The sequence below is a fragment of the Oncorhynchus clarkii genome, chromosome 18 (assembly GCF_045791955.1).
Source record: "Oncorhynchus clarkii lewisi isolate Uvic-CL-2024 chromosome 18, UVic_Ocla_1.0, whole genome shotgun sequence".
NCBI classification, from domain to species: domain Eukaryota; kingdom Metazoa; phylum Chordata; class Actinopteri; order Salmoniformes; family Salmonidae; genus Oncorhynchus; species Oncorhynchus clarkii.
Window position 1 is genome coordinate 14,861,849 of NC_092164.1, and position 24,294 is coordinate 14,886,142.

Below are 24,294 nucleotides of genomic sequence, written 5' to 3' on the forward strand. Positions count from 1 at the left end.
AAAAAAATTGAAAAAACGTGTCACCCCCTTTAAAAAAGTGCTTTCTGGACCGTTTTTCGAAATTCTTTCGATTTTTGTGTCAATTACACATGTATATGAACTGTACCAACATACTTTAGTTATATTTTATTATCATCATTTTTTATTTTATTTTACTTGTGCATAAGGCATATGTTTTGTCCATATGCAATATGATTTCATATGAAGTCAAAAGCCCAAAATGGCAAAACATTTGAAAAAACTTATCAACCCCTTAAAAAAGTGCTTTCTGGACCGTTTTTCGAAATTCTTTTGATTTTTGTGTCAATTACACATGTATATGAAGTGTATCAACATACTTTAGTCATATTTTATTATCATTTTTTATTTTATTTTACTTGTGCATAAGGCATATGTTTTGTCCATATGCAATAGGATTTCATATGAAGTCAAAAGTCAAAAATTGCAAAAAGTTTGAAAAAAAATTATCAACCCCTGAAAAAAGTGTTTCTGGACAATTTTTTAAAATTATTTCGATTTTTTGTGTCAATTACACATGTATAATAACTGTATCAACATACTTTAGTCATATTTTATTATCATTTTTTAAAAAACTTGTGCATAAGGCATATGTTTTGTCCATTTGCAATATGATTTCATAGGAAGTCAAAAGTCGAAAATGTGAGAAATAAAATCCAAAACTTATCACCCTCTTAAAGTGCTTTCTGGACCGTTTACAAAATTATTTCGATTTTTTTTTGTCAATTACACATGTATAAGAACTGTATGAACATACTTTTGTCATATTTAATTATCATAATTTTTTTTTTTACAATGTGATTTCATAGGAAGTCAAAAGTCAAAAAAGTCACTTTTTTTGGGGGCCAAATGCCATAAGAAATGTCCAAATGCAATATGAAACATTTGAATGTGCCAAATCAGGATGTTATGTCCATTTGCCATGTACGATCAATGGAAGTCGGTTTACAAACCCAAAAGTCAGTGAACCATGTCCAAAAGGCATTTATACTGCCAAAATGATATAAAAACATAGTGCCTTATAGCACTATGTTTTTTATTTTAATTTTTTATTTTTTTATTTTTTTAAATTTTACCCCTTTTACTCCCCAATTTCGCCCTATATAGCACTATGTTAAGTCATGAATCAACCTAGATGGTTTATTTGTCATGTATGATGAGGGAGAAGTGGGACTGTTGTTTTTTAAAGATTTTTTGAAAAACGTCCAAAATGACAAGGGGCCTATGACCCCCTATTGGATGGGCACGGGTGGACCCCTTGCTACCCCATAATGGCATTAAAAACCATTTAAAAATGTGCTCCTGGTAACCCGTTCCAGGTGCAAGGCTGTGCATTTTAGTATGTTTCAATGTGCATTTATCATTTTTTTGTCATGCTCAGAAATACTGCAGAAATGCAAAATTGACTGGCCTGATGAACTCGGGATGGCCGGGCAGTGATAGTGGTTCCTCTCCATTGCTCGTTGTGTTGATTTCATCATGTTCATTTGGGGATGTTTTTTCACTGTTGAATCATATTGCAAATGCACTGTGCACAGGTAGACCTCATAGTGGCCTGATGGATTGTCATCGAAGACAGGTTCATAAGACATTATTAACCCACATAGGCTCTAGGTTGAATTTAGGGTAGCAGGTAATGTATTCCTAAAAGGAGAGATGTCATTGTAATCTGTGAGATCAAAAATCCCTGATTTACTGTTAAGGGTTAATGCCACACGGTCAAGGTTAGGCTTGCTCAGATCGGGAGGACCTCAGGAACGTACCCGAGGTCGAATTGTGCTTTTCACCCTAACGGTTCTCTCACTGTCACCCAAAAGAAAATGACATTTAGGGCCAGGCTTCATTTTGGGCCTACTTTTTCTCATGGTCGCTGTGCTTAGACCGAGCGAGCTACGGTCAAGCGGGGCATCTCGTTGAACTCGGTACAGCCTAGAGATTATGGTAATGCCATTGCAGGCTCTGTGTGTCTTTAAGCACCACACTTTGTCACTCCATCCTTGCTGTGTGCGTGTGTGTGCATGTGAGAGGTTTTTCTTTGACATCTGTTGGGAGAAATTACTGATTTACAGTTCATGAGGGTTACCTTGTGACTTTATTTAACCCTTCGAAACAGACACCGTGACCCCAATTAAAGGCACTTCCGGTTGGCCTTTGTAGGCGAGAAAGTGACAGAGATGCTGGTTAACGTGCTCAACATCTGCTCTGACGACGAGCTCATGTCTGAAGGAGACGACACCTGCGAGGGTAAAAAAAAAACACGCCCTGTTAAGAACTCTTTTTATTTTTTAAAATATGTTTTTATATATATTGACTTTCAATGTCAACACATATCTTGCTTGGGGTATGCTCTTACAGAATCCTGAGTTTAAAGTCTTTATGTTAAGAATTGACGGATCTACACAGGGTTGAATGCAGTCATTTTCACATTTGCAGGTTATGTACATCAAAATACCTTTTGGGTGAATTTAACCACTTCTGGCTGCTCCAGGAAGCTTAGAATCGACACAGGTAGACCTCATAGTGGCCTGACGGATTGTCATTGAAGACAGGTTCATAAGGCATTATTAACCCACATAGGCTCTAGGTTGAATTTAGGGGAGCAGGCAATGTATTCCTATGGGGGAGAGATGTCATTGTAATCTGTGAGATTAAAAAACCCTGTTTTACTGTTAAGGGTTAATGCCACACGGTCAAGGTTAGGCTTGCAGAGATCGGGAGAACCTTAGGAACATTCCTGTGGTTGAATTGTCCTTTTAAACCTAACGGCTGTGCCGCTGTCCCCCAAAAGCCCCTGAAATTTAGGGCCAGGCTTCATTTTGAGTCTGCTTTTTTCAGGGTTGCTGCACTCAGAGCAAGCTACGGTCAAGCGGGGCATCTCGGCACGTTCTGGAGACTATGGTGATGCCATTTTTAGTGGTGATTTCAGAATGTCATTTTGGTGATGGTCCCTCTCTGTTAAAACATATTGCAAATGTTCAAAAGTCAACTAGCAAGTCAGTGTCCATCAGTCAATTAGATGTCATTCTGACACCAAACTGATACCATCTGACACCAAACCCACTTTTTCCAACTCGTTTAGAAGCCAACTATCACATATTTCAGAGCAGGCACAGTTTAAAACATAATAAAAACGTAAAACACGTAGTTACATTCTAGCTACGGGTCCAGTTCTGATATTATGTGTAGATCTATGTGAGGCGACCCCGAATCCCGAGTTTCGGCTCGATGGGTCATTCGGTGCCCGAGCAAGACCTTAATTGGTGCTGAAAATCCACTTTTTTCCATGCCTTGCTACGGGGTCCTTGAATGAGCTATTGGACAGAAACGTTGGGGTTCATCTCTATGGGCCGAGCCGGTTTCAATGGACCTAGTCTTGCGACTCTGGGACGTTTCTAAATGTCGTCATTTTCATAATGGTCAAAATGAATTTACGTTATTGCAAATGTACGAGGCTGTTTCTCGGTCCGAGAACCTTCTAGAGCCACGTAACTCACCACGCACTATCGACCTCAGGTCTAGAACAGGTTTCTAAAGTTTCAGAACTCTAGATCTGACAGTTATTTTTTAGTTCGAACAAAGGTAACTATTGCAAGCACTGTCTGTCTCTAATTCCCTCTGTCCTAGCTGTGTGTGTGTGATTTCTTTCTTGGAAATTTTATGGGAGAAATGACTGATTTACAGTTCATGGGGGTTGCCTAATCACACATATGAAGTTTTGAAAAGATCAGACCTTTTTAACCCTTCGAAACAGCCCCTATGACACCATTTAAGGCACTTCTGATCGGCACAGGAAGCTATAAGTAAACACATATCCTGATTGGGGTATGCCTTTACAGAATCCTGAGTTTTAAGTGTTTACGTTAAGAACTGATCGATTTACACAGGGTTGAATGCATTATTTATCACAAACTGCTGGTTGGGTATGGAAAAACACTTTTAGGGTGATTTTAACCACTTCCGGTTGCTCCAGGAAGCTTAGAATCAACACAGGTAGACCTCATAGTGGCCTGATGGATTGTCTTGGAAGACACGTTCATAAGACATTCATAACCCACATAGGCTTCAGGTTGAATTTAGGGGTGCAGGCAATGTATTCCTATGGGGAGAGAAGTCATTGAAAACTGTTGGATGTAAACACCTTCTTTTAACTTTTAAGGGTTAATGCCGCATGGTCAAGGTTAGGCTTGCACCGATCGGGAGGACGTCAGGAATGTTCCTTCCGATCGGGAGGACGTCAGAAATTGTGCTTCTAACCCTAACTGTTCTCCCGCTGTCAACCAAAAGCACCTGCATTGTAGGGCCAGGCTTCATTATGAGCTCAGACCGAACAAGCTACAGTCTAGCGAGGCATCTCGTTGAACTCGGCACAGCCTAGAGATTATGGTAATGCCATTGCAGGCTCTGAGTGTCTTTTCGCACCGCACTTTGTCACTCCATCCTTGCTGTGTGTGTGAGAGAGAGCTTTTCTTTGACATCTGTTGGGAGAAATGACTGATTTACAGTTCACGAGGGTTGCCTAATAACCCATATGAAGTTTTGAAAAGATCAGACCTTTTTAACCCTTCGAAACAGCCCCTATGACACTGAAAGTAAACACATATCCTATTGAGTTTTAAGTCTTTATGTTAAGAACTGAACCCTTAGGGACAATCAGCTGTTTGTCTAAGACCTCCCACAACCCCTCTCCAGCTGTATGTGATGGGTTCAGCATCAGTGGTGGTGCCTTCACAGGTAAGGCACAAGGTTTTGTTGGAGTTACAGGCAGAAGTGATTGTGGGTTTGGGAACTGCCTCTGTAAATCCAGGAGAGAGAGAAAGACAAAGCAGGAAAAAAATGCTTGTGAGGCACTGCATAACCTGCTATTTAATATAGAGGTACAGAAACCGACACACACACATTTAGGTTTGAAAAAAATCTGATCAATGTCAGAGGTCATAATAATAAAATCAAACATAGAACTCATCAACTCCTTTATTGAAAAAATATAAATATCAAACACCTCAAATTCACAAAGGATTGGCAGGACATGCAGGCTGGAATGCAATTGTTGCAGATAAAATAAACACACTGCGCTTTCAAGTGCATTTGTTTTGCACAGCAGCATGTCTCAGAAGGAAGGAGTGGACACTTGATTTAGGAATTGTCTGTCCTGTTATGTGAGCCATTAAGCGAACCGAGCTGAGAAGTCATGCAACGAGACTGATCTCTAAGTCTAGTTAACTAGTCCCTTTCCCCGGCTCACTAGTCACAGATCTGAAGGGTTCAGATAGGGATATGTATGTTAGTGATGTCTGAACCCAGCCCGATATGGACCTTCCTCTGTATTGCTTTCACCAATCAAGTTTGTATTTTTTCCCAATCTTAAGCCAAAGTGCTGAAACAAAATTGGTGTTCAGATGTTGTGTACAACACAATCATTCAGTCATCAACACATCACTACAGCGTGAAACCTGGAGTTTAAACAGAGATACATACTATGATTGTACAGGTACATGTTTTTGTATGTGCCAGGACTCCATTATAGAACAGTCCAGTCTTAAAATAAAGCAATGTGGCTGGTCTTAATTCATAACTTCTTCTGTAACGGAATTACCGGAGACATACCAGTAACAGAACTAAAACCTGGGATATACCAGGTTAGTGGTCTTGCCCAACAAATGTTCTTACCAATCTGGTGGCAAAAAGTGGTACCCCTTACTATGGTCCATAATTGGTCCATCACAGATTGATGTACAGATAGAGAAAATAATATACATCTTAAAATCCTAGTCACAAAATTCTATTGTGAAAACAGATATTTACCAGATGGTAATTTGACGAAGACAACATTCAAATATTAAGGCATTAAAATGTTTTAGTAATACATCTCAGTACTACAGAGCTCTCCTTCTTATAATTAAAACAATAACAACCTGTACAAATTACTTGACATAAGTCAAGTGAAGGCTTTAAGAATTAGTCAATTATGAAATGATAAGACATTCACAAGCTGTGATTTAAAACAGAAAATGGAGAAAATACCTGAAAAGGAATCATTCAACCACAAAGTGATTGATACTATGGCTTCAAACAACCTGCACAAATTGATTGAGATTTGTAAAGACGAGGCATGAATACTGAGAAAGGATAAGAATCCACAAAGCTATTTACCACAAAGTATAAGATACTTTTTTGTCCATCATCAAAATGTTCTGAGATACAAATATTGCTCTCATATTTCTGAAGTACTGTAAGTTCATAAAGCACACTGTTCATCACATTATACAGTGAGCTCCAAAAGTATTGTGTCAGTGACATATTTTGTTGTTTTGGCTCTGTACTCCAGCATTTTGGATTTGAAGTAATACAACAACTGAGGTTAAAGTGCAGACTGTCAGCTTTAATTTGAGGTTATTCTCATCCATATCGGGTTAAAGCTGATAGTCTGCACTTTAACCTTATAGTCATGATCTCATGTCAAACCCAAAGTGCTGGAGTATAGAGCCAAAACAACAAAATATGTCACTGACACAATACTTTTGTAGCTCACTGTACTTCATCTGATTGAATGCAAGTTAATATGTGCAACGTTTGCTTGTTTTCCTTCATTTTAAATGTACATTTAATTAAAAACATCTCCAACAGTTCAAACATGTTTCTCTCTTCTTGGTCGTTTGTCTCAATGTAACATAAGGAGTCATGTACTGAGAGCCTTCAAACCCCATGTTTCTGGTCCTCAGTTACCCCACCAGGAAGACCACCAGCTGGAAGGAAGCAACAGAGGAAAGAGCTCATGAGACAAAACATTACTAATGACTAGGGCCAGGAGTTTTTCCTGGTCAGGTCACATGGTCTGGAAAAACTCTTGGTCTTATGTTATATATGCAACAGGTGTTCTTCCAGAAGAGTTAGACTTATAGCACACACATCCCTGCTCTCCCTTCACACCCTCATAAGCTACAACAATCAAACAGTACAGGGATTTCCTAGACCACAAACTTGCTCTGACAATCCTCAAGGTAAACAACATAGTAGATGGCAGAATTCCAGGTGAATGCCACTGTGTCTTACCCTCAAGCTTGGACTGAACTGTAGGACTGTTGGATCCGCTGGCTTCAGCTGCTAACGGAAGGACAAACTTCTTTAATCAGATAATATCTCGTAAACCCTCTAGAGCATGTGTCAAACTCATTCCATGGAGGGCCGAGTGTCTGCGGGTTTTCACTCGATTGATGAAATAAGGTCACTAATTAGTAAACAACTCCCCTCACCTAGATCTTAACAAAAAAAACGCAGACACTAAGCCCTTCGTGGAATGGGTTTGACACCCCAGATCTAGATGAACCCTCTATACTTATAATACAACACAGTATAATGTATCTGGCTTTTAAGAATGTCAGTAATAGGAATCAGGACAAATATGGTTTGAGTGTATCGTAACTGCCAGAGCACTCTGTTACCGGGTAAATTGTCCTCTTAAGTCTTATACACCCCTCTATTCCCCTGCAATTTGTCAGCAAGGTTGTCCCATGTTTTGGAGGACAGTAGCGTAACCCCTCAGCAGAATCACACAGAAAGAAAACAACTACAGCCTCTCTCCTACTGCATCAAATGCTACTTAAGTTACTTCTGTTTATACAGTCTTAAATTAACTGGATTACTTGCCTTGTTCTGGCTGGACTACATCACTGCCTTTAGCTGAGAAGAGAGCAAAATTGAGCTTAGCATTCTCATACACAGATATATTAGTATTTGTCGTATTCACTTCTGGATGACAATGAAAAGGATGCTAAGTGTCAGAATTTCAGGTGAATGCCACTGTTTCTTCTTACTCTCAGGCTTTGACTCATATTTATGATTGCTGAATCCACTGGCTTCAGCTGCTAATGACGACAGGACAAACTTTCTCGAATCAGATCATTTTGAAAGAAACTCATACTTACACACTCCTATACTTGAATGCATTCAGTTGTACAACTGACTACTATAGGTATCCCCCTTTCCCAATACACAGTGTATTATAGTTAAATTAATCAGTGAGTTACAGCAGTGTTTCACTAGGATTTTTTTCAGCAGCGGTGGCAAGGGAGGGGGGGGTATTGCTACTAGCGTTAACGTAATGACATGCTACACTACATGATCAAAAGTATGTAGACACCTGCTCGTCTAATATTTCATTCCAAAATCATGGGCATTAATATGGACTTGGTCCCCCCCTTGTTGCTATAACAGCCTCCACTCTTCTGGGAAGGCTTTCCACTAGATGTTGGAACATTGCTGCAGGGACTTTTGGCTTCCATTCAGCCACAAGAGTATTAGTGAGGTTGGGCACTGATGTTGGGCCATTAGGCCTGGCTCGCATCTGCGTTCCAATTCATCCCAAAGGTGTTAGATGTGGTTGAGGTCAGTGCTCTGTGCAGGCCAGTCAAGTTCTTCCACACCGATCTCGACAAACCATTTCTGTATGGAACTCGCTTTGTGCTTGGGGGCATTGTCATGCTGAAACAGGAAAAGGCATTCCCCAAACTGTTGCCACAAAGTTGGAAGCACAGAATCATCTAGAATGTAATTGTATGCTGTTCACTGGAACTAAGGGGCCTAGCCCCAATCATGAAAAACAGCCCAAGACCATTATTGCTCCTCCACCAAACTTTACAGTTGGCACTATGCATTGGGGCAGGTAGCGTTCCCATGGCATCCACCAAACCCAGATTTGTCTGTCAGACTGCCAGATGGTGACACGTGATTCGTCACTCCAGAGAACGCGCTTCCACTGCTCCAGAGTCCAATGACGGCGAACTTTACACCACTCCAGCCGACACTTGGCATTGTGCATGGTGATTTTTGGCTTATGTGCGGTTGCTCGACCACTGAAACCCATTTCATGAAACTCCCAAATTACAGTTCCTGTGCGGACATTGCTTCCAGAGGCAGGTTGGAACTCGGTAGTGAGTGTTGCAACCAAGGACAAATGAGTTTCACGCACTACGCGCTTCAGCACTCAGCGGTCCCGTTCTGTGAGCTTGTGTGGCCTATCACTTTCCATTTTACAATAACAGCACTTACCGTTGACCAGGGCAGCTCTAACCGGGCAGAAATTTTACGAACTGACTTGTTGGAAAGTGCCACATTGAAAGTCACAGCTCTTCAGTAAGGCCATTCTGCAGCCAATGTTTGTCTATGGAGATTGCATGGCTGTGTGCTCAATTATATACACCTGTCAGCAACCGGTGTGTCTGAAATAGCCTAGAAGGGGTGTCCATATACTTGCTGTTACCATAGATTTCCAGTCATTGAGCCAAAGACTATCCATTTAAAAGTGTGCCTCGGCAGAAATACATACATTAAGTACATACAATTTAGCAGCGGTAAATCTGGACAAATATGTATTGAGTGTATTGTAACTGTCAGAGCACTCTGTTACCGGGTAAACTTAAATGTTTATACACACCTCCATTCCCCTGCCCCTTTCCAGTTTGGACTGCGTTGTCTTCCCCCGTTAGTGAAATCCCTGCAGAGTCACACACACAAGGAAAACATCAACTACAGCCTCTCTCCTACTGCATCAAACACTGCATAAAGCTACAATAGGTAACTTTTTGGGCGACCCAACCCAATTCACATAGAAATATGAGTTATAGATATTTCATTCCTGTTGTAAGCAAGTCTAAGAAGCAGTAAATCTGTTCTATTTATACAGTTCCCGTTTCGGTTTTGTACACCAGCTGAATATACTGTATTTTTGGTTATAGAAAATATATTTCAGTGGTTTAAATGGTACAATGATTCTCTACATAATCACTGCTTGTCTTTTCACATAAACTGAAATGAGGTAAACTATTAGACTTTTATCTACCAGGAAATGGAGGAGTGATTTCTGTATACAGTTAAATCAACTCCGTCACTGCCTTTAGCTGAGAAGAAGAGAAGAGAGAAAAGTTGAGCTTAGCATTCTCATACACAGATCACATTAGTATTTGTTGCGTTCCCTTCTGGATGACAATGAAAAGGATGCGTAAGTGGCAGAATTCAAGTCGAATGCCACTGTGTCTTACCATTAATCATTAAAAACAGAATTCAAATAAAATAGCAATCAATCTATGTTCTCGTGATATTCTGAGCTATGAAGATGAGCATCTAAATTCTAATGCTACTTCTGCTTCATGACGTCTTAAATTAGCTGGAGGACTTGGCTGTGATTTGATTGTTTACATCCCTGGCTTTAGCTGAAGAGAGAATAGATCAGTTTAGCATTCTCAAACATCTTTGTCGTCACAATAACTAATGATGATGCAACTCTCTCATTTGTAACATACAGAAGATCAGATGTAGGTAACCTTGTTCATAGAGTACTGCAGGATTTTGTTCCAACTAGGCACCACACCAGACAAACTGAACTGATCAGTGAATGCCTACATTCAACACACCTGTTGGACCAGGTCAGTTAAATTAAAAACATGATGTGCCTGCGGCCCTCCAGGACCAGGGTTACCTACCCCTGCAGTAGATAAATACTGTACGTTCTTAAAGACACAAAACCTGCAAAGGTCTTGAGACGTTCTGAAACAATCCACATCTCTAAAGTGGTAACAGTCATATCAAACAAAACAACATGGAAACAGTTCTCAGAACTGAAAACCTCCTGAATGAAGATTGTGAAATAATTGACTTTTCAACCACAACCTAGCAATGGGTGACAGTGACAACTTTTATCCACAGTGTTACCTCTATGGGTAACATTTTGACAGTGCAAAAATGCATAGATGTAAAGATAAACCAAACAAATGACTTCAAATACTCATCACAAGTACACAATTTAAAGCACATTTCTTGCAGATTCCAACAGCATAATGCACATTTATATACACTAGTCCACACACTGCTCACTTTAAACTCACATTAGTAATCACCTTCTCATACTGTATGTAGACGTCACTAAATCATGTTCTTCAAATAAATGTCACCACTAATAATATGAGAAACACATTTCTGACATCTCCACATAACTGCAGGGTCAAAATGGCCCTATAGAAGTACCATGTAAAAGGTACTGATTGTTGCCTGCATCCCTATAAAGTTATACCATCCATCAACATTGTTTACTGTAAACAGAGTAGAATAGGTTCCTTGAATTTAGGAGGTATTTGCCCTTTAAATTTGCATAAGAGAAAACATGGAAATATTCTGGGTTGTGGCATTACTGCTGTGGACTCAAATGTAAGACAATAACATTTTCATTCAAATAGTTCTTTGTTTTCACTGGAATCCAAATGTTCTGTGAAGTAGTGAGTATGAATAATTGAGACAGGAAGAGACAGAATCATCCTACCTGTCTTTTTCTTCCACACCAATCCTGAGGAGTACAAATATACACATTTTATTTTCCATGTTGACCCATGGTTCAGTAGCTTATGTGTCATGTTTAACAGAGTGAGAAATAACCCCTCTTAAAGTACAAGTCTGTGTATTAACCATTCTGTCAGCTGTTGAGTGTGACTTCACCCACATTTACATGCTTAAGCTGCAATAAGGAGACATCATTTCTGAGAGCATGCGTACAGTACCTGCACCAGGCCGACTTCAATGTGAAAGTAACCAGTGCATAAAACAGCTGACGACGAATGCAAACTATGCTCAATAAATCCTACACATGCATTGAACTAAAAGCCATACATCAAAGTTCTTACCTAGGCCTACAATCAACAAGAATGCATGAAGACAAACTCAAAGAATGACAAATCACAAAATATACACATGCTTTTTTAAAGGGAGCTAGCATGCTGACCTCTGCTGGTGTTGCAAAATAAATGTACACATACTGTGCATTCAGAAGGTATTCAGACCCCGTCCCCTTTTCCACATTTTATTACATTATACCCATATTCTAAAATTGATTAAATAAAAAAATGGTCATCAATCTACACACAATATCCCATAATAAAAAAGCGAAAACAGGTTTAGAAATGTTTGCAAATTAATATTCAAATAAAAAACAGAAATACGTTATTTACATAAGTATTCAGACCCTTTGCTATGAGACTCGAAATTGAGCTCAGATGCATCCTGTTTCCATTGATCATCCGTGAGATGTTTCTACAACTTGATTGGAGTCCACTTGTGGTATATTCAATAGATTGGCCATGATTTGGAAAGACACACACCTGTCTATATATATACGTTTCCACAGTTGACAGTGGAGAGGGAAAACCAAGCCATGAGGTAGAAGGATTTGTCTGTAGAGCTCCGACACAGAATTGTGTCGAGGCACAGATCTGGGGAAGTGTACCAAAAACATTATGCAGCATTGAAGGTCCCCAAAAAGTGGCCTCCATCATTCTTAAATGGAACAAATTTGGAACCCAATTGAACATCTCTGGAGAGACCAGAAAATAGCTGTGCAGCAACACTCCCCATCCAATCTGACAGAGCTTGAGAGGATCTGCAGAGAAGAATGGGAGAAACTCCCCAAATACAGGTGTGCCTAGCTTGTAGCATCATAACCAAGAAGACATAAGGCTGTATTCAATGCCAAAGATGCTTCAACAAATTACTGATCTGAATACATATGTATATGTAATGTTTCTTATTTTTTTTATATATATATTAGCAAAAATACTAAAAATCAGTTTTTGCTTTGTCAATATGGGATATTGTGTGTGGTTTGATTGGGGGGTGGGGGGGGTTATTTAATACATTTCAAAATAAGGCTGTAACGCAACAAAATGTGGAAAAGGTCAAGGGGTCTGAATACATTCCGAATGCATTGTACATGTTATTTAATCATTTCATCCAGAATGATTGCGCACGTTAATGAGTGTCTGCGTAGCCAGGTGCTAAAATAGAACTTGCTTCTATTTTTGACGCATTATGTGCTGCAAGTTCCGCCTCTTCCATCACTTCATTGGTTTTTTAGAAACATTTACCCACGTGGGTGATTGAAAGATGAACTGAGGTCCACACTCCAGTTGCCAACCGCAATACATTATCCACAGAAGAAGAAAAGTAGAAGAAGAACTGAAGGAGGAGAGATTACTAGAAACAAAGTAGGTTTCCCCTTTCATCTGTGGATTAATTGTCGGAGTAGAGAACACGATTGTGTGACTCAAAATGGGGCAAAATTCTACAAAGATCCAGAAAAATGATATTGGGCATTTCAAGCAACATAACAACCCAATGTTTATATCCCAGGACAAATTGGTAGCTAAATATCCATGAATGTTTCACGTGTTTCGACCTGTCCCCAAATTAATATAGCTGGTTCAGAGTTCGTTCTGATATTTCAACCTGAGGGCCCTGATTGAGTCATCTTCAACGACACAGGAGAAGAGAACATGAACGACTGCAGAGGACTAAAAACCCTAAGTAGCCTAGCTTAATAAAACATTTAAAAAAAACAGGACATGTATTTTTTTCGGGAAGTCATTCAGTTGTGTTTATTTTTATGACAACACATGAAACCAAAATGGCACTAACCTCCTGGGCCGAATGAATGAAGATAGCAATTAGGCAACAGCTATCACAGCCTATATTTTAATAGCTATAAAATAGCTTTTGGTTTTGAATGGTCACCAAATAGGAGGACTCCACCACCTCCCAATTCCCTGGCTATCAGATTACAACAGATTCAAAGCAATCGGTGACTGGCCTAAACTGCTTGACGGCAAAACGAACTGGTACTCTGTGTTCTCTGGTTTCTAAAAGTGAAAGAAAAGGCAACATGCTGGCAGTTGCTCTCAGAGCCATGCCATCCAATACTCTAAACAGTCGTTGCATTTTAATCAGGATTGGAATGATTTGTCTACTTTTTTACCTACTTTAAATGATCGTTCTTGAGCTACCCTTGTGGAAACCCCCAGGGTGACTGATTACATGTAACCTAACCAACCCTGGAAACTCCCTACTTCTTATGGTAAAGCCAAACACAGCTGAAATGAACAATCCTTTTATGGACTTGCAGATAGGCCTTATGCACAGTCACATATTACAGTTATAGTGGATGGTCGATATGGTATCGAAAATGTAGCATACTTGTGCGACTAGGGGAGAATATCAATGGCATACTCCTTGCATCCTCTTTCCTACTTCTCAAAACCCATTGGATGAGAAAGCCAGAGGTCCCTCCCCTCTGACCTTCTCCTCCAATGGGTTTTGAGAAGGAAGTGAGGAGAGAGGATGCGAAGAGTAAACAATTAAGATTGTACCCATGGCTTAATCTTAGCCGTTTCCTAACATTATATTTTTATTGACTTGTGTGTGTTGTGATGTACTTCAAGCACACCGCGATGGCGGGAAGTATTTGCATAAAGTTCAGCTTTCCCAACTTTGATCCCGCCCTGTTCACTACCCTCGTCCATGCTACCAACTGTCCCTTGCACACGTTGCTTCTCTTCCATTGGAAATGAATGGCTATCCGTGGTTCCATGGCCCACATCATCTTCATTGAGGCACTGTGAGCCATTTATTTGTAGTAATTTTTCTAGTTTGTTAGTAACAAACAGTTTTGTAGTATGTTGACTGTGGCTATGTATTCAGCCTTCATAGCAGACAGGAGCTTTCTGTGAAAGTAAAACTTGCCTGTTGAGGACCTCAGGATCTCTGTCGGCGCCGTATACTTCCGGCGCCGACAGAGATGGCCGCCTCGCTTCGCGTTCCTAGGAAACTATTCAGTTTTTTGTTTTTTTACGTGTTATTTCTTACATTGGTTCCCCAGGTCATCTTAGGTTTCATTACATACAGTCGAGAAGAACTACTGAACATAAGAGCAGCGTCAACTCACCATCAGTACGACCAAGAATATGACTTTCGCGAAGCGGATCCTGTGTTCTGCCTTTCACCCAGGACAACGGAATGGATCCCAGACGGCGACCCAAAAAAACGACTTCGTAAAAGGGGGAAACGGAGCGGTCTTCTGGTCAGACTCCGGAGACAGGCACATCACGCACCACTCCCTAGCATTCTTCTCGCCAATGTCCAGTCTCTTGACAACAAGGTTGATGAAATCCGAGGAAGGGTAGCATTCCAGAGGGACTTCAGAGACTGTAACGTTCTTTGCTTCACGGAAACATGGCTCACCGGAGAGACGCTATCGGAATCGGTGCAGCCAGCTGGTTTCTCCACACATCGCGCCGACAGAAACAAACATCTTTCTGGTAAGAAGAGGGGCGGGGACGTATGCTTCATGGTTAACGTGGCGTGGTGTGATCATAACAACATACAGGTACTCAAGTCCTTCTGTTCACCTGATATAGAATTCCTCACAATCAAATGTAGACCGCATTATCTACCAAGGGAATTCTCTTTGATTATAATCACAGCCGTATATATTCCCCCCCAAGCAGACACATCGATGGCTCTGAACAAACTTTATTTGACTCTTTGCAAACTGGAATCCATTTATCCGGAGGCTGCATTCATTGTAGCTGGGGATTTTAACAAGGCTAATCTGAAAACAAGACTCCCTAAATTTTATCAGCATATCGATTGCGCAACCAGGGGTGGAAAACCCTTGGATCACAGCTATTCTAACTTCCGCGACGCATATAAGGCCCTGCCCCGCCCTCCTTTCGGAAAAGCTGACCACGACTCCATTTTGTTGATCCCTGCCTACAGACAGAAACTAAAACAAGAAGCTCCCGCGCTGAGGTCTGTTCAACGCTGGTCCGACCAATCTGATTCCACACTCCAAGACTGCTTCCATCACGTGGACTGGGATATGTTTCGTATTGCGTCAGACAACAACATTGACGAATACGCTGATTCGGTGAGCGAGTTCATTAGAACGTGCGTTGAAGATGTCGTTCCCATAGCAACGATTAAAACATTCCCAAACCAGAAACCGTGGATTGATGGCAGCATTCGCGTGAAACTGAATGCCCGAACCACTGCTTTTAATCAGGGCAAGGTGACCGGAAACATGACCAAATACAAACAGTGTAACTATTCCCTCAATCAAACAAGCTAAGCGTCAGTATAGAGACAAAGTAGAATCTCAATTCAACGGCTCAGACACAAGAGGTATGTGGCAGGGTCTACAGGCAATCACGGATTACAAAAAGAAAACCAGCCCAGTCACGGACCAGGATGTCTTGCTCCCAGGCAGACTAAATAACTTTTTTGCCCGCTTTGAGGACAATACAGTGCCACTGACACGGCCCGCAACTAAAACATGCAGACTCTCCTTCACTGCAGCCGACGTGAGGAAAACATTTAAACGTGTCAACCCTCGCAAGGCTGCAGGCCCAGACGGCATCCCCAGCCGCGCTCTCAGAGCATGCGCAGACCAGCTGGCTGGTGTGTTTACGGACATATTCAATCAATCCCTATCCCAGTCTGTTGTTCCCACATGCTTCAAGAGGGCCACCATTGTTCCTGTTCCCAAGAAAGCTAAGGTAATTGAGCTAAACGACTACCGCCCCGTAGCACTCACTTCCGTCATCATGAAGTGCTTTGAGAGACTAGTCAAAGACCATATCACCTCCTGATCACCTCCACATACCTGATACCCTAGACCCACTCCAATTTGCTTACCGCCCAAATAGGTCCACAGACGATGCAATCTCAACCACACTGCACACTGCCCTAACCCATCTGGACAAGAGGAATACCTATGTGAGAATGCTGTTCATCGACTACAGCTCGGCATTTAACACCATAGTGCACTCCAAGCTCGTCATCAAGCTCGAGACCCTGGGTCTCGGACCCCGCCCTGTGCAACTGGGTACTGGACTTCCTGACGGGCCGCCCCCAGGTGGTGAGGGTAGGCAACAACATTTCCACCCCGCTGATCCTCAACACTGGGGCCCCACAAGGGTGCGTTCTGTGCCCTCTCCTGTACTCCCTGTTCACCCACAACTGCGTGGCCACGCACGCCTCCAGCTCAATCATCAAGTTTGCGGACGACACAACAGTGGTAGGCTTGATTACCAACAACGACGAGACAGCCTACAGGGAGGAGGTGAGGGCCCTCGGAGTGTGGTGTCAGGAAAATAACCTCACACTCAATGTCAACAAAACTAAGGAGATGATTGTGGACTTCAGGAAACAGCAGAGGGAACACCCCCCTATCCACATTGATGGAACAGTAGTGGAGAGGGTAGTAAGTTTTAAGTTCCTCGGCGTACACATCACAGACAAACTGAATTGGTCCACCCACACAGACAGCATCGTGAAGAAGGCGCAGCAGCGCCTCTTCAACCTCAGGAGGCTGAAGAAATTCGGCTTGTCACCAAAAGCACTCACAAACTTCTACAGATGCACAATCGAGAGCATCCTGTCGGGCTATATCACCGCCTGGTACGGCAACTGCTCCGCCCACAACCGTAAGGCTCTCCAGAGGGTAGTGAGGTCTGCACAACGCATCACCGGGGGCAAACTACCTGCCCTCCAGGACACCTACACCACCCGATGTCACAGGAAGGCCATAAAGATCATCAAGGACAACAACCACCCGAGCCACTGCCTGTTCACCCCGCTATCATCCAGAAGGCGAGGTCAGTACAGGTGCATCAAAGCTGGGACCGAGAGACTGGAAAAACAGCTTCTATCTCAAGGCCATCAGATTGTTAAACAGCCACCACTAACATTATTCATCTCATATGTATACGTATATACTGTACTCTATATCATCTACTGCATCTTTATGTAATACATGTATCACTATCCACTTTAACTATGCCACTTTGTTTACATACTCATCTCAAATGTATATACTGCACTCAATACCATCTACTGTATCTTGCCTATGCCGCTCTGTACCATCACTCACTCATATATCTTTATGTACATATTCTTTATCCCCTTACACTTGTGTGTATAAGGTAGTAGTTTTGGAAATGTTAGCTAGATTACTTGTTGGTTATTACTGCATTGTCGGAACTAGAAGCACAAGCATTTCGCTACACTCGCATTAACATCTGCTAACCATGTGTATGTGACAAATAAAATTTGATTTGATTTGATTTATAACAAAGGTAAAATAACCTAGCCAGCGATTTCACATCTATGCAATATCCACTGTACTGTTGGGTTCTGAGAATATGAAATATTCTTATTCATGTCACTGAGGGAGATAGGGTAACATTTACATTATGTCAGGCTATGTTATTGTTAGTCATCAGGGATCCTATGGGAGGAGAAGAGACACAGTCTGGTACCAGTCACCATGACAGTCGTACGTTGGGGAGGAGTGAGCACTTTGGGGCAGAGGTCAGGTCAGATGAAGTGAGGAAGAACAGATATCACTAAGGTTCTGTCTAGCAACAGAGATGCATTGGGTGTTCAGATGTGTAGGAGGAGACTCAGCATAGGAGGAAGGGTTAAATATCAGTGTGAACATGTTGTTGTCTAATGCAGCTGTATTGGCCCTCTGGGATGAATGAACTTGGTTTAAGCTTTCATAGTGTCCGTCAGGTTTGTACTCTGAGAATTAGAACCTAACAGTACGATGAACATATTTTTAGGTTAACACAAAGTAATTAACATCCTTTTTGCTGATTCATTCAGGTTAGACTAATCCATACTGTGCGGGGTCCAAATTGGTGCCTCCCTGTGACACATTATGAAGACTGTTCCCTACAGCAGGTGGTGCATCTAACCCCTTGTCTTGACTGTAACAGTAGCCTGAACAGTCCTGTAATAACAGGTAGAACAGATACCCCCTTCAGGGGGTATAGCTCACTGTTGTTGGTGCTGTTATGTCAATCTGTGATTCACAACTATGTACATGTACAGTGATCTGTTACTATAGATGTGCTGCTCTTACCTATTATGACAGCAAACGCTACAATGGCAACAACAACCAAAGCAACAACAGCACCGATTCGGTAACGCTCTGAAATGAAAACACATTTTGTATTGATACTTTGACATGAGTTGATCAGGTATTCAACATAGTGCAGCATTCAAAATGTCCTACAACACTAGCAGTGTTACTAACATATCAATACATAAGACTGTAACACACTTGAGTGTCCACTCACCTGGACCAAACACCTCTCCAACTGGCTCACTGACATTCGAACTAACAGCATTACTCAGCTTGCAGGTGTACTTGATACAATTGGTTGATTTAGAGACACTTAGCTGTTTGTCTAAGACCTTGGACACCCTCTCTCCCTCTTCCCAGCTGTAGGTGACTGGTTCAGCATCAGTGGTGTCACCCTCACAGGTCAGAGTGCAGGAGGTTTTGTCTGGGTTACAGGAAGAAGTGATGGTGGGTTTGGGGACTGCCTCTGTAAATAGAGGAAAGAAACAGGAATCATTTGGGAAAATGCTTGTGAGACACTGCAATACATAACCTGCTGTTTCTATATGACCACACACTCGCATACATACATATACATACACACAGATGTATGCACAAACACGCACACACACAAGCACATAGAAACACTTACTGATAACAGATAATGTATATGTCTTGTTAAGCAGTTTGCTGTTGAACTCCACAGAATAAACTCCACTGTCTGTTTTCTCCAATCCACTGATTCTCAGCTTTCCAGTAGTATTGTCCAGGGTTGTACGCTCTTTGAAGGCAGCATAGATATCCAGACCACCAAAATCCTTGTCCCACTCTGCCACCTTGTTCTTCCCATGCTTCCATAGGATGCTTGTGATGGAGTCAGGCACTGTGGACTTGTCTGGCGTCAACACGAGCTCACCTCCCACTTTAAGATAAAGATCTGGAAAGCAGACATTTCATACATGTATCAGAGTATCAATGTATCCAGGGTAACACATTATGGTTAGGCTATAAATATGTAGTCCTAACCCTATTGGCATTGAAAGATACATTATTATCAACCTTTACTGTTTATATCTAGAATTCTGCTTGCTGGGTGTATCTGGTCTATGTAGTCTGGCCACTTTGACTAGTATGTCCCCCCCACCACCACCACTGGAGCAGAAATGTATCTAGACTACACCACAGATTAAAGTCTTTGTCTACACCCTGTCCACTATTATATCACTTGCTAGGTTTCCATCCAATCTGCGACAGATTTTCATGCAAATATTCTAAAATCTGCATAAAAAAATATGGACATTTTCCCACCAGAGAGATGTTTCCATCAGACTGACTTTCAGGATAAAAGGCTGTGTGTGATGACGTAGTGCACATGAGTGTATGGAATTCCCATCTTATATAGTGCAAAGGAACAGCAAACCTGGTTTAAAAACAACAAATAAATCTACACCTCACAGCACAGCGCCTCTCCCCCATGTGGCCTACTTGTGTGTATGTACTGACGTGTGTGTAACTGATAATGCACACACACTACATGTTAATGTTTTTCAATGTATGTAAGTTGTAAAGTATTTTCTCTAATGTTGCCATTGGCGTCGGCTAATTGGGATCTTAATCAAATCACACAAAATGTACTTTTCCCCTTACATTTTCATATACCGGGAATAAAAATCTTAAATTCAATGTGTTTCCATCGCATTTTCAACTCTACCGATAGTTTTGTCACAAGAACTGTTGCGTTGAATAGCAAAATGCCTACTCTGGTCATGGCACCTGCGTTCTAGCTAACAGCTCTCAGATATAGTGCGGGTAGCCTGTGCTGGTAGGCTAGTCTACATGATGACATTATTACGGCAGTCAAGTATCAATAATCACGTCACCAGAATAAGACCCTGGATATTCATTGGAAAGGAGCATTAAGATTGCGTGCACTTTCACCACCCTAGGAAGTTCATCATAACTTATTTCCAGGGGAACCACTTTGCTTTTAGAAGCAGGTGGGTAAAAACACAGAGGGACGTCTGGAAATAAGTTATGATGAACTTCCTGCATTTTTAAACAATCCAGTATACCATCTCTATTTAGAACAAAAAGTTAGCACAAATGGCCACAATCATCAAGCTAGGTAAGAAATCATTATTAAACATGTTTAAGTGATTCATGAGACTAAACTTGATCAAAGGTAATTCAATAATAAATATTATGTTGCACCTTTAACCAATAGCCTAACAAATGAACAACCCCCACCAGTCTAGTCAATAACTCAACTACCTCCAAACACAAGTTCCGACCTTTAATGTGTCCAATCAATTGAATTTACCACAGGTGGACTCCAATCAAGTTGTAGAAACATCTCAAAGATGATCAATGGAAACAAGATGCATCTGAGCTCAATTTCGAGTCTCATAGCAAAGGGTCTTATTTATGAACATCTCTAAAAACCTCAAAAAGAAAGGAGGACCAAGGCACTCTTCATATAATTGATTAAAATGCCTTTATTAGTATGGCATAACCGCCGCTTTTCAGCTGCATGGCCTTTGTCAGGGAGTATAAAAAAAGGAATACAATGTCCTCTTTTTAACAGCTTTTCAATTAGCCCTAATTGGAAAAGGGAGTGGTTACACAATTGATTGGACACACCTAGTAAGCAATACTATACACATTAAAAGGTGAAATACTGTAGCTATGTTATCATAAAAATACAACTCCAAACTAGAAGTATCCGAACACTAAAAGGTAGTTCTAACCTTAAATATGACTGGGAGAAGTGTCAAGAATAAGAAAGCTATATATTCCATAGTACACTAGAACACAGCAAAACATGAACAACAACAGTCTAACCATAGCTGAGGGCAATTGAGCAAAATGTCCACTAGAGGACAGCAAATGGACCTATCACGACACCACAGGAAGGGTGAGAAATCCATATCTTCATTTAAACCAGGGTATTTAGTGGCCTGTAGTTTGTAAATCCAAAAACTGTCCCTTTGGTTTAACTGTTTAAGACGGTCCCCTTTTCTAATAGAGGCCGGAATATGATCAATACCATAGTTTGTAGGGAGGCAGGGTTGCCATGGTGTAAGGACTTGTAGTGCCTTGCCATTAACGTATGGCGTACTTGTGTTCCGCTAAGCGGTCTTGAAGGCGTCTCTTTGTCCGTCCAATGTAGAACACCTTGCACTGTGGACATTCCAATCTATAGATGACATGAGTGGTTTTGCAGTTAATGAAATGCTTAACGTAATACTCCATTTAGGAAGCTGTGTCAACAAAATACTTCCTTTTGTGCAATATTACTGCAATGGTTACATTTAAAAGAGCCCTTGGGTTTGTGGTCAAGCCAAGTTTTTTGAGAGTCACCCGGAAGATAACTGTGGACTAATTTGTCATTTAGGGTAGGACATCTCTTAAAGCTTATGACTGGTGGCTCAGGAAAGACTTGGCGTAGTAGCGTATCACTTTGGATGATTCCCCAATTATTTTGACTGATTATTTTAATGCTCTCTGCTTCAGTGCTGTATTTGTAACAACATACACTCTCTCCGATGTATCACGAGGCTCTCCCCTTCTCAACAAGTTCTCTCTGTCAAGTAATCCAGCCCTGATACCGGCATCTTTCAGGACCTGAACGCTGTAGCCCCGATTCAAGAAGCGATTCTCCAATTCAGCAGATTTGACACTCTGGTCATGGCACCAGAGTCTGTTTCCTAATCGCAAATTCTGCGGACTCTTTGGAATTGGCCATATGGAATGTTTTCTTTTGGGGTGAAAGCTGTCTGCCCTCAGAATGGTATTCCCATCTGTAGGCTTCCTAAAGATTGATGTGTGCAAACAACCTTTACTAATGAAAAAATGAATGTTATCCTTGCTGTACTCCATAGTTAGTTTTTTAAAATTTTAACCTTTATTTTACTAGGCAAGTCAGTTAAGAACAAATTCTTATTTTCAATGACGGCCTAGAAACAGTGGGTTAACTGCCTGTTCAGGGGCAGAACGACAGATTTTGTACCTTGTCAGCTTGGGGATTTGAACTTGCAACCTTTCGGTTACTAGTCCAATGCTCTAACCACTAGGCTACCCTGCCGCCACAGTTTAATGTTAGGGTTAATGTTGTTAAGGTATTGATGGAAGGAAATAAGTTCATCTTCTGAGCCGGACCAAAACAGGCCAACATCATCAATATAGCATCCCCACCATATAATCCGGTCAAAGAAATGGTTATTAGAAGGATCCAAAATGAAGTCATTTACCCAAGTACAAACCAGCATAGGAAGGGCTGTAGCTCCCATGGCACACCCTTTGACCTGTTTAATACGGTCCTGAAAGATAAAGATGTTATGATTTAAGAATCCATTCAGTCAGTGAGACAATGAATTCTGTAGGAGGCATCTCAGTCTCAGGTCAGGTACTAGAGAAATGGTGCATAGCTGTGTTGGAGGAAATTATAGTTGAAATGATTAATTATGTATACATTTTTATTAGAACCATTTATTTTAATACTATTATGTTATGGTATGAAATGTATGGATTTTTGGTTAAACTAGGACCGAAAATGTAGGTAAAACAAATGAATTGTCTGTACCTTGCGGGTTTAAGGGAGAGGGATGGTATATCTTTTCGGACAGATAAGAATGATCTTTGATGTTCCATTAGTGGAGGAGAAAATGTCTTTTAGACAGATTGGAATGTTTGTTTTATGAGGGGAGTAGAAGAAGATCTCCAGACCTGAAGACACTGCGCTATTGTGTGGATCGGAGAGGGTGTGAGAAACTGATGATGTCATTTTATGTTCTCTCTTTAAAATGTAATGTTCTTTGTATTTTGGGTCAGTACTCATCAATAATAAAAGCTGAACTTGTTTTTAAGACTGGTCTCTTGCTATTTCCTGCAAAGTGATAAACTTACAACTTATTATGAAATAGATAAGAGTGTGAATTTGGTTTTGGCTACAAAACATATAGGAATTTAGAATTCCTCTACCAAGCTGCCAAACCTTGTTCATGCTCAATGGTGGTGTATAGAGACTCCACATCCATGGTGACTAAATAGGAAGCTGTACCTATATTGTTCAACACATCTGTGGTATCTTAAAGATGGGCTGGGAGTGACGTCAGAAAAGGCTTAATAAAGTAATCAATGGACTTAGAGATGGGTTCTGTCAGACTTACATTACCACTAATGACTGGTCTGCCTGGGGTGTTTTCAAGATGTTTGTGGACTTTTGGAAGAAGATAAAAAGAAGCCATACTCAGACTGCCATTGAAAAGACATGTGAACTCATTGTCTGAAATGTAGCCATTCTCCTTAGCTTCTGTTAGGATCCCTTTCAATGCAGTTTTTAGGTCCTCTGCAGGGTTGAAGGTAAGAGATTTGGTAGAATTCATCATTGTCTAATTGACGGTAGGCTTCTGTCACATTTGTCTTTACTCCACACTACTGTAGCACCGTCTTTGTCTGCTTTTTTAACCACAATCTGTTCATTTTTGGACAATGATTCAACTGCATCCCGCTCTGTCTTAGAAAGAGTTGCCCAGTATACCCTTAATCTGGTACTA

The 24,294-nt window shown here is 41.1% G+C and overlaps 1 protein-coding gene across 6 annotated transcripts in view; it reads right to left on the reverse strand.

The window, feature by feature from the left end:
* The window catches only part of LOC139373053 (CD48 antigen-like), an 85,143-nt gene that overhangs the window by 45,990 nt on the left and 14,859 nt on the right, over nt 1–24,294 (reverse strand). Inside the window, exons 2-10 of one of the 6 annotated variants that reach the window (XR_011627529.1) lie at nt 19,392–19,676; nt 18,975–19,226; nt 18,758–18,826; nt 11,327–11,350; nt 9,449–9,508; nt 7,663–7,695; nt 7,069–7,116; nt 6,587–6,761; nt 4,972–6,388 (exon numbers count right to left, since the gene is read on the reverse strand). The exons of 1 other annotated variant lie outside the window; for it this stretch is intronic. Coding sequence is in view for 2 of the 5 variants with exons in the window: in XM_071113085.1 (XP_070969186.1) it covers nt 6,712–6,761; nt 7,069–7,119; nt 7,663–7,695; nt 9,449–9,508; nt 11,327–11,350; nt 18,758–18,826; nt 18,975–19,226; nt 19,392–19,676 (824 nt within the window). In the remaining 3 variants the exon portion in view is untranslated. Of the gene's footprint in view, nt 1–4,971; nt 6,762–7,068; nt 7,120–7,662; nt 7,696–9,448; nt 9,509–9,853; nt 9,912–11,326; nt 11,351–18,757; nt 18,827–18,974; nt 19,227–19,391; nt 19,677–24,294 lie in introns of those variants that run through there. 4 more of the 6 variants (XR_011627530.1, XR_011627531.1, XM_071113086.1 and 1 more) reach the window with 4 other exon arrangements.